Here is a 15,209-nt window from a genome sequence, read left to right on the forward strand (position 1 = left end):
GCACACATTTAGCCAATATAAAAATTGATTTCTATAACTTCATTTCACACACTGGCCCTACATGATAGGCTAAAAACTTTGGTCCTTAGTTCACACCTGATTCTCTTCCCTGACTCTCTGTGGGATAAGCCAATGTCCTGGGGTTGCTCAGCCACTTGGTAATACTGGGTTTGGGCACCACGGCTGTTGCCACCCCTTGGTGTATCCCCAGGCTGGCTTTTCCCAGAGCACAGACTTGCACAGGTTGTGGGTGTGAAGCTGAAGCGAAGAAGTTAACACGGAGAAGGAAGGAGGAAGGAGGCTCATTCCAACATCCCCCTGAATTGCTGCGTGTGCCGCTCCAGCTTCTTGGCCTCAGCCTGGAGGTGCTGCAGGGCGGCGGGGCTGGGATGCTGGAGTACGGCGTGCTTGGTGGCCAGCGCCAGGTCCTTGAGCAGGCTGCAGAGGCGGCTGCTGCCGCGCAAGATCTCGTTGCGCACGTCCCTCTCCTGGGTCTCCTGGCACAGCGTGTCCACCAGCTTCTGCCCGACCATGATGACTAGCTTGCTCTGCGCGATGAAGATCTCGGGGGGCTGGCCGTTGCCGAGACTGCTGTGCAACACGCCGATGGCTTTGAAGAGCGCCCCGAAATAGAGGCGGCAGTGTTCAGAAAGGCGGATTTTCTTCTCAGGATTCTGCTGACTCAAAGGTCGGGGGCAAAGGGAGCTAGGATTCTAGAGAAGAGAAAGGAAACAGTGGATAAGAGAGAGATTCGATCGACAGGCTGTGGTTGTCTCTCTTTTCCTGTTTTTGCTCAATTTGCTAGACTTTTTGTAAGAAAAAGTACAGTTTTGTTTGGGAAGCCCCACAGTGCAACATTTGCCTAAGAAATTAATGTTAAGGTTTTCAAAGCACTGTTACATATAAATTATCTCTCAGGTATATAATTTTATATATTACATTATATATATAAAATCATTCATATTAGATACATATAAAATCGTATTCAATCCTCTCTACAAACTGTTAGAAACCCATTCTAAGAAACTCGTTGACAATGACTAAATTTATAACTTAAAAAAAATGCAGAAAACTTGATGGTGAGATTTAAAAATTTACTCAAAGAACAGGTTTTAAAGCATTTAAAAAACCCTTCCTAGTTCCAGTATCAGAGGTAAATCTGAATCCCCCAACTTTCCAGAAGAAATAAAAATATACTGACTTATCTGCTTTAAGATTAAAATATTTATCTTACTTGCTAATTAAAGTTTTATTTAGAAGTTTACTTTCATGAATTTTATTTTCTGGAATGTGGAACAAAAGCCTGTTCACTATTGAAAGATTCTCAGCATCAAACTTAGTGGAAATCCTACTCCAGGTAATAATCAAATACACTGCTATATTTAAATTGGATAACCAACAAGGACCTACTGTACAGCACGGGGAACTCTGCTCAATATTATATAACAACCTAAATAGGAAAAGAATTTGAAAAAGAATAGATACATGTATATGTATAACTGAATCACTTTGTGTACACCTGAAACTAACACAACATTTTTATCAACTATACTCTAATATAAAATAAAAAGTTTAAAAAAAAAAGCCCCTTTGTTAGGTTATAGGTGAGGAGACTGAGGCTTCCGGAAGAGAAGAGGCTGCCTAGGGTCACTCTACTAGCAAAATAAAGATCTGGAGCTCTTAGCCTAGTCAGCAAGCCTGAAACTCTCATTCTTTCTATTAAACTGTGCACTCTTATCAACCTACGGTCTTAAAACACCCAGCTCAGAAGCACTCAGACAGTGTTATAGTCTGACTGTGTCTCCCCAAAATTCATATCATGAAACTGTACCCCTCAGTGTGAAGTTATTGGGAGATGGGGCCTTTGGGAGGTGACCAGCATTAGATGAGATCATGTGGGTGGGGCCCCCAGGAATGGGGTTAGTGCTCTTCCAAGGGTTGCCCGAGAGCTTGCTCCACCCTCTGCTCTCTGCCAGGTGAGGATACAATGAGAAGTGGGCAGTCTGCAGCCTGGAAGAGGGCTCTCACCAGAATCTGACCCTGAAGCACCCTGATCTTGGATTCCTAGCCTCTAGGACTGTGAGAAATACATTTCTATTGTCTATAAGCCACCCAGTCTATGGCACTTTGTTGTAGCAGCACAAACAGATTAAGATAGACAGGTAAAGGGAAGAAAAGCCTGGGGTGTTGGTTGAGATGGGCTCTCGGGGGGCAGGGAGCATGAGAAGAATGCATCAGAGGCTAGAAATGAGGAGCAACCATCTGGACGTTGGAAGGTTGGCATCTTGGCTTGGGAGTATTACCTGTAGGTAAACAAAAATGTACTATGATTTTTATTCTGGGCTGTTGGAAATCTCTATTTTTGGTTGTCACATTGACCAGGGAACACTACAGGCTACCAGTGGACAGGGGGCTAGGGATGCTGAACAGTCCATCCCACGCAGTGAAGAACTGCCCACCTGATGGTCAGTGGTCCCCCTGCCACCCCCACTGAGAAGCAGTCAGTCTAAAGCAGGGTTTTTCCAAGGGTGATCCTTGGACCTCCAGCACCTGGGAACTTGTTAGAGAAGAAAATTCTCAGGCCCTTCCCTAGACCTACTGAATCAGAAACTCTGGGGTGGGGTCTAGCCCTCTGGGTTTTAACAAGCTCTATAGGAAACTATGACACACTCTCAGGTTTTAGAACCGCTGGTCCAAGGCATACTTCGTGCTGAACAAAATAGCATGACTTTTAGTCATCTGACAGGCCCCAAGTTTTGGGTTTGGGGTTTGCAGAACGAAGCATCAGGACGCCTGGGTTATTATCTTAGTTGGCCTCTGAGAAGGCAAACAATCTTGTCCACATCATTGGATATCTCTGTCCCTTCTCGCCCATGCTGCCCTTCCCACCCCCCATCAGCCAGGAGGTTGAATGGGTTCATTGGTTTCCAGGCTTCAGTGATTCAAAGAAAACCTTCACACATTACGCCCTTTCCATCTTCCTCTTAACTTCGGTCAGCTACATCCTTGTTTTTAAGTGATCAGCTGTTTTTACTTAAGTTAAAACTTTTAAAATTGGTAAATGGAAAACTACTATCCTTTGCCACTAATAGGAGGTAAGCAAAGAAAAATAAGTACAATGATAACATTTTTGATTTAAAAAAAAAAGGAAGAAGATCAAATGTCAGAGAGATGTTGAAGATACACAGGCCCCAAACCAAAATGTTTTTTCTGTTGTAATCAGAAACATTAAAAGGGAATGTCAAACAGATACACGCACAGAGGGAAGATCAAGTGAAGACACAGGGAGAAGACAACCATGTACAAGCCAAGGAAAGACACCGGAGGAGAAACGAACCCTGATCTTGGATTTCTAGCCTCCAGAATTGTGAGAAAATGAATTTCTATTGTTTAAGCCAAAGGGGAAAAAATGTCAACAAGAATGTGAGTCCGTGTGACTTCATGCCATGTCAGTATCTCCTGTGATAAATTTGCAGAGCACCTAGAATTATTTTACTGATGGTTAAAGGACCATGGTCCACGTTTTGGGGCTCATTGGACTTGCTCATCCCCAGGGTTCCTTCTATTATAAAAAAGGAAGAACCGTCACAAAACCAAGTCTCCTCCCATGTGGGTCAGGGCTGTAATCCTGAATTATTCACAGCAGGAAACATCTCTGGGGATGAAGCCTATTAGTCCATCAGAAGTATTGGAGAGTCAGCATCATCGCTTACCTGGGTTTCTAAGTCTTTGTTTTCATCGAACCTTTGTTCCAAGATGGGTGTTTCTTTCTCTTCTAGGCTAGGCAACTCCTGAAACATAAAATCCCTTCAAATTACCAACTGGAATGGTCTTTATACTATTATATAGCTGTTTAAGTCCACTTTATAACTTGGGCATTCCTCGTTATGTTTTTGTTGATGGTTCTACCTAGTAATGACTTTTTGCAACAAAGGAGACTTCAGCAGCCCGAGGGCTGAATTTTGCCTACCAACATGGCCTAATATAATGACACACAATTTTATTGGGAAACGAAAAATAACCAAATTTCCAGCTTCTCTAGAGTGTGTTAAAGCTCTTGCACCTCCAGGCATGTCAGCAGAAAACCAAGACTGGGGCTGAAAGCACTGAGTTATCTCCGTGACACAGGCCCCAGGTTACCTGCTGCATTTCTTGCAACTTGGAATTCTCTCTCTTTTTCTTTTTTGGCTGCGTTGGGTCTTCCTTGCCACGTGTGGGCTTTCTCTAGCTGCAGCGAGCGGGGGCTACTCTTCGTTGCGGTGCACAGGCTTCTCATTGCAGTGGCTTGTTGCGGAGCACGGGCTCTTGGTGCGTGGGCTCTAGAGCGCAGGCTCAGTAGCTGTGGCACACGGACTTAGCTGCTCTGAGGCATGTGGGATCTTCCCAGACCAGGGCTCGAACCCGTGTCTCCTGCACTGGCAGGCTGATTCTTAACCACTGTGCCACCAGGGAAGCCCTGCAACTTGCAATTCTTGAACTAAGGGTCTCTTTCTATAGTGTCTAGACTCATGGAGCAAAGTATTCCTAAGAGTAACTAGAGTCTGGAGGCTGCTAGGACCATGCACAACTTGGAAGAGTGTTTACAGTTCCTCTTCTGTTTCTAAGAAACACACTGACAATGACTAAATTTACAACTGTGAAAAATGCAAAGAAACTTGATGATGAGATGAAACATTTTGTTCAAAGAACAGGTTTCACAAGGTTTTCAAAATCCTTTCTAATCCTAGCATCAGAGGTAAGCCCAAAACCCCAATTTTCCAGAAGACATCCTGTCTGCCTTAATATTAAGATACATATCTTACTTCTTACTAAGAGCTCACCTAGAATTTTACTTCCATGAATTTTATTTTCTGGAAAATGGAACCCTTATCTCCCCAAAGACGATAAAACAGATTCTCATCATCTAACTTACTGGTGACCACTCCAGATAAAAATGGAAAGTCCCCTTATAGTATACCACTCTGAACTCACCTGTTCACAAACATCTGTCCTATTTTTCTTTAATAGTTCAGGAGGGTGTTTGCTTTCCCTTTGTTTTTGAAAAGAAGCATTCCTTTGGTATGATTCAATCTCCTTTTGGGGAAGCCAGATGGATTTTGCAAGCTTAAATTCTGCATTTGGGGTCAATTGCATGGGGTCTTCCTTTTCACAGTTCGGCTTGAAAAGGAGTCTCCCGTTGGCAATGACGAGGGAGGCGAACCTCTTGATGTCTTCTGGAACCATCCGCGCCGTCAGGACAAATCTCTCCAGGTCATCCAGGCTGTTTTGGACTTTGTTGGTCACAAGGACTTCCAGGGACCAATCGCAGCTCTCCAGACTTTCCTTTGTTTCAAGCAGGATTTGGTAGGAGTTGGAGATTGTCTGTAGCTGATCCTTAATTTTGGCCTGAAGTTTACTGTCGGTGAGGTTACAGGCGGTCCCACGGACGCCGCAGGCGAAATCCAGAAATTCTCTCAAGGATTCCTCTATGCGGTCGGCAGCCCTGCGGATCGCGTGGATATTGGCCTCCAGGTAGTCTCGGAACCTCCACTGCCTACTGACGAAGAGCAAGAGGCCCGCGACAGAGTTGTCCACCTTGTGCTGCAGAGCTGTGACTGTCTCTTTGGCCAAGTCCAGGTCCAAGGGGAGCTCTTTGGCTGACTCCTCCGAGAAGGAGCTAGAAGAGTGGCTAGACGTGGAGGAGCATGAGGAAAGGACGCTGGCTCTGCTGTCAGAACTGGAAACGGACAAGCCGTCTGGCTCAGGAGACGGCGATGCTGCCCGTCCGGAGAACCATGAGGAATTATGGTCCATGGAATTCTCTGAAGGCCCATCGGCTTTTCCCAGCTCTTTCCCAGCCTGAGGGACACTTAGCACTGCTTTAGGGACGTCGTAAATGTTCAGCCTGGTGTTCTTCTGTTCCACTCGGGAGATCAGAAAGCTTGCAGGGACCTTGTAGCTGACACCTTCATCCAAAGGGAATGCATCCCTGGGTGGTGGAAAGCTATGAGAAGGAATCTCTGGAAGGCTGAGTTTTTTCTGCATGGGCACGTTTTTCTGCGGGTGTGGACTGAGGGTCCTTGCTCTGCTGTTCTGAGGGCTGTGAAAACTGGACATGTACCTGGGGAGAGCACGGTGCCCCGATTTTTCCACAAAGCTGCTTAGAGATGCGTTTCTTACATCAGCCTTTTCCGGAGACACTGGCGTGTCATAAATCCATTCGGATTTCTGAGGGCTTGGCAACGTGTTGCAGCTGCCTCTCCTTAAGGCAATGCTTGACATCAGGGGAACACTCTGCCCCTGTGAAAAACCACACAAAGTCACCCAGTTTAGGAGCAATAAAAAGACAGTATGAGCGACTCAGGTGACACATGTGTATTATACTGAGGACCCACCAAGTACTTGGCACTGTGCTTCTTAAAAAATCTGATCAACACTCCCCTACTCACGCTTCTTCTGTTGCTCCCCACTGCTGTTATCACTCAAGCCCTTCACAGTCGGGCTCCAACCTCCTTTTGAGCCTCCTTGCTCTCCGCTTCTGCCACCACCCTCCTTAAAAGTCCAGCTACCCTTGCTGTTTACCTTCCCCTGAACACAGAATGCTCTCTTGAACCACTATATTTAATTTTACCCAAACTGGTTCCTCTGCTCTAAATGTCTTCCCAACCCCTTGCTTTCCATCTAACAAACTCCTATGCATCCTTTGTGACACTGCTGAGTTGCCACCTTGGGCATAGGTACATTTATTTATACATGTGACAGAATCCAACGATAAACATGATTACAGATTTCAAATTAAGGCACCTCCTTTTTATACAAATAAAAACCTACCTTGATGCAACATGTCTCCAAGGTATACAATAAGAAGAAGCATTTATCTAAAGTCTACTGAGCTTATGGGACTTCCCTGGTGGCACAGTGGTTAAGAATTCGCCTGCCAACGCAGGGGACACAGGTTCGAGCCCTGGTCCAGGAAGATCCCACATGCCGCGGAGCAACTAAGCCCGTGCGCCACAACTACTGAGCCTGCGCTCTGGAGCCCGTGAGCCACAACTACTGAAGCCCAAGAGCCACAACTACTGAAGCCCACGCGCCTAAAGCCCGTGCTCCGCAACAATAGAAACCACCGCAATGAGAAGCTGCGTACTGCAGCGAAGAGTAGCCCCCGCTCACCACAATTATAGAAAGCCCGCCTGCAGCAATAAATACCCAACACAGCCATAAATAAATAAGTAAATTAATTAATTAAAATAAATAAATAAAACAAAATAAAATAAAGTCTACTGAGCTCTTGCTCTGTGCCAAGCACTGTACTAGGTCTTTTGCAGGGATTATGTCAATTCTCACATAAGTTTGTAATAAGAAACGGAGGCATATGGAAGTTAAAGGCTCTAAACCACGTAGCTTGTTCTGTTCCTGAATGCCATTGCAGTTACAAGTTTTGCCTCCAGTGAAGTAAGTTCTGCTGTGAGGGATTTGCATTCCTAATTTTTTTTTTTTCTTTTGCAGTACGTGGGCCTCTCACTGTTGTGGCCTCTCCTGTTGCGGAGCACAGGCTCCGGACGCGCAGGCTCAGTGGCCATGGCTCATGGGCCCAGACGCTCTGCGGCATGTGGGATCCTCCCAGACCGGGGCACGAACCCGTGTCCCCTGCATCGGCAGGCAGACTCTCAACCACTGCGCCACCAGGGAAGCCCTGCATTCCTAATTTTGACCAAGCAAACAACATTTCCCAGAGGCCATTCAGGTTTGCATAGCATCGGATCTCAGCGCCCGTCATACTTACGTTTGGTTGGCTGGCAGGGGGACCAAGTGCTGCTTTTTGGGGGCTGGGGAGGATGTCATATAGCTGCTGCTGCTTCCCTGGCTCCTGGAGAAAGACCACAAAGAAGGACAACATGAATTTTTCCCTCCTGATGGCTGCACATCACAAACTCTCTCCACTCCAGTGTTCCTTTTTTTTTCCAAATGAAAACACAAATCATACCATGGAGAAAAGACAGCCTCTTCAATAAGTGGTGCTGGGAAAACTGGACAGCTACATGTAAAAAATGAAATTAGAACTCTCCCTAACACTGTATACAGGAAACAAAAGAGAAGAAAAAGACCCACAAAAACAAACCCAAAACAATTAAGAAAATGGTAATAGGAACATACATATCAATAATAACCTTGAATGTAAATGGATTAAATGCTCCAACCAAAAGACACAGACTGGCTGAATGGACACCAAAACAAGACCCATCTATATGCTGTCTACAAGAGACCCACTTCAGACCTAGGGACACATACAGACTGAAAGTGAAGGAATGGAAAAAGATATTCCATGCAAATGGAAATCAAAAGAAACCTGGAGTAGCAATAATCATACCAGATAAAATAGACTTTAAAATAAAGACTGTTACAAGAGATAAGGAGAGACACTACATCAAGGGATCAATCCAAGAAGAAGATATAATAATTAATGTTTATGCACCCAACAAAGGAGCACCTCAGTACATAAGGCAAATGCTAACAACCATGAAAGGAGAAATCGAAAGTAACACAATAAGAGTAGGAAACTTTAACACCCCACTTACACCAATGGACCGATCATCCAAACAGAAAATAAATAACAAAACACAAGCTTTAAATGACACAATAGACCAGATAGATTTAATTGACATTTATAGAACATTCCATCCAAAAGTGGCAGAATACACTTTCTTCTCAAGTGCACATGCAACATTCTCCAGGACAGATCACATCTTGGGTCACAAATCAAGCCTCGGAAAATTTAAGAAAATTGAAATCGTATCAAGCATCTTTTCTGAACACAACACTATGAGATTGGAAATAAATTACAGGAAAAAAAAACTATAAAAAACACAAATACATGGAGGCTAAACAGTGTACTACTAAATAACCAAGAGATCACTGAACAAATCTAAGAAGAAATTAAAAAATACATAGAAACAAATGACAACAAAGACACGATGACCCAAAGCCTATGGGATGCAGCAGAAGCAATTCTAAGAGGGAAGTTTATAGCAATTCAACCTCACCTCAAGAAGCAAGAAAAATCTCAAATAAACAATTTAACCCTACACTTAAAACAACTAGAGAAAGAAGAACAAAGAAAACCCAAAGTCAGTGGAAGGAAAGAAATCATAAAGCTCAGAGAGGAAAGAAATGAAATAGAAATGAAAAAAACACTAGCAAAGATCAATAAAACTAAAAGCTTGTTCTTTGAGAAGATAAACAAAATTGATAAACCCTTAGCCAGACTTATCAAGAAAAAAAGGGAGAGGATGCAAATCAATAAAATCAGAAATTTTTTTTAAAAAAAGGAGAAGTTACAACGGACACCGCAGAAATACAAAGTATCATAAAAGACTACTACAATCAACTATTTGCCAATAAAATGGACAACCTGGAAGAAATGGACAAATTCTTAGAAAGGTATAACCTTCCAAGACCGAACCAGGAAGAAATAGAAAATATAAACAGACCAATCACAAGCAATGAAATTGAAACCGTAATTAAAAATCTTCCAACAAACAAAAGTCCTGGACCAGATGGCTTCACAAGTGAATTCTACCAACCATTTAGAGAATAGCTAACACTGATCCTTCTCAAACTCTTCCAAAAAATTGCAGAGGGAGAAACACTCCCAAATTCATTCTATGAAGCCAACATCACCCTGATACCAAAACCAGAAAAAGATATCACAAAAAAAGAAAATTATAGACCAATATCACTGATGAACATAGATGCAAAAATCCTGAACAAAATACTAGCAAACAGAATCCAACAAAACAGTTAAAGGATCATACAGCATGATCAAGTGGGATTTATACCAGGGATGCAAGGATTCTTCAATAACACAAATCAATCGATGTGATACACCACATTAACAAATTAAGGAATAGAAACCATATGATCATCTCTATAGAGGCAGAAAAAGTTTCTGACAAATTTCAACACCCACTCATGATAAAAACTCTCTAGAAAATGGGCATAGAGGGAACCTATCTCAACATAATAAAGGCCATATATGACAAACCCACAGCAAGCATCATACTCAAAGATGAAAAACTGAAAGCATTTCCCTAAGATCAGGAACAAGACAAGGATGTCCACTCTTGGCACTCTTATTCAACATAGTTTTGGAAGTCCTAGCCACAGCAATCAGAGAAGGAAAAGAAATAAAAGGAATACAAATTGGAAAAGAAGTAAAATTGTCACTGTTTGCAGATGACATGATACAATACATAGAGAATCCTAAAGATACCACCAGAAAACTACTAGAACTAATCAATGAATTTGGTAAGGTTTCAGGACACAAAATTAATGCACAGAAATCTCTGGCATTCCTATATACCAACAATGAAAAATCAGAAAGAGAAATTAAGGAAACACTCCCATTTACCACTGCAACAGAAAGAATAAAATACCTAGGAATAAACCTGCCTAAGGAGGCGAAAGCCTTGTACTCAGAAACCTATAAAATACTGATGAGGGGCTTCCCTAGTGGCACAGTGGTTAAGAATCCGCCTGCCAATGCAGGGGACCAAGGTTCGATCCTTGGTCTGGGAAGATCCCACATGCCACGGAGCAACTAAGCCCATGCGCCACAACTACTGAGTCTGCGCTCTAGAGCCTGCAAGCCACAACTACTGAGCCCGCATGCCACAATTACTGAAGCCCGCGCACTCTAGGGCCCATGCTCCGCAACAAGAGAAGCCACCGCAATGAGAAGCCCCGCGTGCAGCAACGAAGACCCAATGCAGCCAAAAATAAATTTAAAAAAAACACTAATGAATGAAATCAAAGATGACATAAACAGATAGAGAAATATAGTATGTTCTTGGATTGGAGGAATCAATATTGTGAAAATGACTATACTACCCAAAGCAATCTACAGAGTCAATGCAATCCCTATCAAACTATCAATGGCATTCTTCACAGAATTAGAACAAAAAAGTTTACAATTCGTATGGAAACACAAAAGACCCCAAATAGCCAAGGCAATCTTGAGAAACAAAAACGTAGTTGGAGGGATCAGGCTCCCCAACCTCAAACTATACCACAAAGTTGCAGTAATCAAGGCAGTATGGTACTGGCACAAAACAGAAATATAGATCAATGGTACAAGATAGAATGCCCAGAGATAAACCCATGCACATATGGGCACTTAATTTATGACAAAGGAGGAAGAACATACCATGGAGAAAAGACAGCCTCTTCAATAAGTGGTGCTGGGAAAACTGGACAGCTACATGTAAAAAATGAAATTAGAACTCTCCCTAACACTGTATACAAAAATAAACTCAAATGGATTAATGTCCTAAATGTAAGGCCAGACACTATAAAACTCTTAGAGGAAAATGTAGACAGAACACTCTATGACATAAATCACAGCAAGATCCTTTTTGACCCACCTCCTAGAGTCATGGAAAGAAAAGCAGAAATAACCAAATGGGACTTAATTAAACTTAAAAACTTTTGCACAGCAAAGGAAGCCAAAAACAAGACAAAAAGACATCCCTCAAAATGGGAGAAAATATTTGCAAATGAAACAACAAAGGATTAATCTCCAAAATATACAAACAGCTCATGGAGCTAAATATCAGAAAGACAAACAGTCCAGTTAAAAAATGGGTGGAAGACCTAAATAGACTTTTCACCAAGGAAGACATACAGATGGCCAAGAGACACATGGAAAGATTCTCAACGTCACTAATTATTAGAGAAATGCAAATCAAAACTACAATGAGGTATCACCTCATGCCGGTCAAAATGGCCATTATCAAAAAAATCTAAAAACAACAAATGCTGGAAAGAGTGTGGTGAAAAGGGAACCCTCCTGCACTGTTGGTGGGAATGTAAATTGATACAGCCACTATGGAGAACTGTATGGAGGTTCCTTACAAAACTAAAAATAGAACTACCATGCGACCCAGCAATCCCACTACTGGGCATATACCCTGAGAAGACCATAATTCAAAAAGAGTCATGTACCACAATGTTCACTGCAACACTATTTACAATAGCCAGGACATGGAACCAACCTAAGTGTCCATCGACAGATGAATGGATAAAGAAGATGTGGCACATATATACAATGGAATATTACTCAGCTATAAAAAGAAATGAAATTGAGTTACTTGTAGTGAGGTGGATGGACCTAGAGTCTGTCATACAGAGTGAAGTAAGTCAGAAGGAAAAATACAAATACCGTATGCTAACACATATATATGGAATCTAAGAAAAAAAAAAAGGTACTGATGAACCTAGTTACAGGGCAGGAATAAAGATGTAGATACAGAGGGTGGACTTGAGGACACGGGGTGGGAGGGTGAAACTAGGTCGAAGTGAGAGTAGCACTGACATATATACACTACCGAAGGTAAAATAGTTAGCTAGTGGGAAGCAGCCGCATAGCACAGGGAGATCGGCTTGGTGCTTTGCGATGACCTAGAGGGGTGGGATAGGGAGGGTGGGAGGGAGGCTCTGGAGGGAGGGGATATGGGGATATATGTATGTATATGGCTGATTCACTTTGTTGTACAACACAACTAACACAGTATTGTGAAGCAATTATACTCCAATAAAGATCTATTAAAAAAAAATAGACTCCATACTCCCACTGCAGGAGAACTAAGATCGCGCCTGCCAAAATAAAAGTGCTTTGGAAACCGAAAAAAAAAAAAAAAAGTGCAGATATGTGTATGTGTATGTTTGTGTGTATACATATGCGTGGATATAAAGTATCTATTACAAATGAAACGTAAAAAAGTTTTAAATATTCAGAATTCAAATAGTAGTAATGTTCTCGTGAGTAGGTCTGGGCTCCCTGGGCACAAAGCTGGTTTCTGAGGGAAGATGTGTCCTTTGGAGTCAGAACTGATGCTCCAGGAGATATCTCAGTGGTAAAGCCGAAATGCAGGGTCTGCGTGACCCTGAGACCCCACAATGGATGGAGAGGTGTGGGAAGAGCAGGGCCACGGCTGAGGCTCACCTTTAGGGCTGGGAGGCACCGGCTCTGGGCAGGCACATCGTACACCTGGCAAGGCAGAGCTGGCAACGAGGTCCGAGCAGGCCTGGGAATTGTGAAGAGGGCCTTGGGGAGAAAAAGAAGAGTTGAGGGAAAGAAACGTCACCACTGAGTCCACGGGTCATGAGACAGCAAAGGCAGCTCTGACACACTGGGATGTTCTCTGGGCACCTCTAATTGGAAGCCCTTCGCTCTGAGACTGGGAACAGCAGCACGCTGTTGGGGAGGTCCATGGTGGAGGGCAGTCTTCCTCACATGCTGGCCCATAGCTGCCTGCATCAGCCTCACCTTGGAAGCAGGCTGGAATGCAGATTCCTGGGCTCCGCGTCCGTGGTACGGAATTTCTGAGTCTTGATGGAGAAACTGAAAAACTGCTGTATCATCAAGTTTCCCGGGTGATTCTGCTGTTCTCTAGGGATCCCAGGCTGTGATTCGAACGCTGGGTTATTAATATTTGTCTAATGATGCTGAGGATGCAGCCGTGAATGAGGCAGGCAGGGGGGCTTTACAGGTGCTACCTGATCCTCTGCTCTGTGATCCCCTTCACTGCCGCAGATTAGTAAACCGGACTTGGTCCCTGCTGGTCTTTGGCTGATCTGTCCAGGACAAACTCAGCAACGGTTCCCCATTATGCTCTGGGTTAATTCCAAGCTCCTTGCAGGCCATGCCCTGCCCAACCCCAGGGACTATGCATGGTGTGTCCCCAGTTGTCAGCCATCACCTTCCTTCCTCCCTGCCCACCCCCCTCCTTATTGGAACACAGCGAGCTCTCTCCCACCGCAGAGCCTGTCCAAACACGGTTCCACTGCCTACCACTCCCCAATCACCACAGGTCCATTTTATTTATGCAGCTGACTTTGTGGGTCACACTTGCCCAAGAGACAACCTACAGACTACAAGGGGACTTTCCTGTGTTTGGAATTTTAGGTGGAAAGAAGTCAGTTCAAAAATGCCCAGTGTTTCTCGGAAAATGTAGATGGCAATCAGTTAAGGAACCTGTTTTGAGAAACGTGGTTTTGAAAGGTTTGGAGGACAGAAGGAAGCTCCAGGTCGAGAACTAGAGGGTCTAAAAGCAATTTCATCAGGAAATCTGACCTTCTTACTTGAAATACAAAAGATTACCCTCTCTGAATTTAAACCAAAATCAAATACCTTCTTTGTATGGTCATTTTATTTTATTATTTTTTTAAGAGAGGCCGGCATGTTATATTAAGGAAGTTGGAGTAAAAAGTAAAACAAAGTTCAAGACAGTGGTTACCCTGGGGGGAAGTGGCTGGGAGAGGTGGGAGGGGGCTTTTGGGATGTTAGTTTCGTTCTTTTTCTAGATCCGGATACTAGCGACTTAGGATCTATAGGTTAAACTTCAATAAAACAAAATAGATAGCGTCAGCCACAGAGCCAGGTGAACAAGATCAAGCGTAGGCCAAGGGCTCTGCCTTGGGTGTTGTCAGCCCAGGGGTGTAGACAGAGACAGACACAACAAAGAAACTTTGGTCTCTAGTACTCATCAGGGTATGACCCTGGATGGGCCTTTCACCTCCCTGGGAATCAATTTCCTCATTTGTAAAGCGAAGAGTTGTTCTAATCTACACGGGTCTCTTCCAGCTAGAAAGACGGAGAATCCCTTATTAGGACAACTTGAGACAGGTGACATATTTCCACCTTCTTGGTTTTTAATTTTTGGCCAACCTTAATCTAGAGATATTCAACCCGGGGAATCTCTGAAATGGGTCCCCCGGGCCGTGTACCAACCCTGTGAACCGCCCGTCGGAAAACAGCTCAAAGCTAATGGCTGGACGTGCTCGGTTTTACCAATGTCCGCTTCTGCTCAGAATGGAATATTTTCTGGGCGGTCTCAGACTCAAGGCTCACCGCTAGATTACCCGAACTTGGAGAAGACGTCTGCCTTTTCTGTGAATCAGAAGATTCTTAACTGATTATCATCTTGCATTCTTCTAGCTCCTTCCTTCTTGTAGTAGAGGAAGAAGCAAAATTATTCAGAATCACCAAAAGATACAACTTGAGGTGAACTTAGAAATGATGGAGCCCCACCCTCTCTTGATACAGAGCAAGAAAGAGAAGTACAGAGGGGTGCTGGGATGTCTCCAATCACCCAGCATAGCTGTGGCTGCCCCCAAAGCCAAGTGAACCTGGACTCCTGATTTCTAAGCCACAGATGGCATCTCTTGCT

General features: G+C 43.6%; 1 protein-coding gene across 1 annotated transcript in view; it reads right to left on the bottom strand.

Moving 5' to 3' along the window:
• Positions 1-302: 302 nt before the first annotated feature.
• The window catches only part of CASS4 (Cas scaffold protein family member 4), a 39,122-nt gene continuing 24,215 nt past the window's right edge, over positions 303-15,209 (bottom strand). The window contains exons 3-6 of the mRNA XM_060032653.1: positions 12,983-13,084; positions 7,766-7,849; positions 4,972-6,279; positions 303-713 (exon numbers count right to left, since the gene is read on the bottom strand). Of these exons, the coding sequence (XP_059888636.1) occupies positions 303-713; positions 4,972-6,279; positions 7,766-7,849; positions 12,983-13,084 (1,905 nt within the window). The remainder of the gene's footprint in view (positions 714-4,971; positions 6,280-7,765; positions 7,850-12,982; positions 13,085-15,209) is intronic.

Source organism: Delphinus delphis, chromosome 15 (assembly GCF_949987515.2).
Source record: "Delphinus delphis chromosome 15, mDelDel1.2, whole genome shotgun sequence".
In the NCBI taxonomy this organism is placed as follows: Eukaryota; Metazoa; Chordata; class Mammalia; order Artiodactyla; family Delphinidae; genus Delphinus; species Delphinus delphis.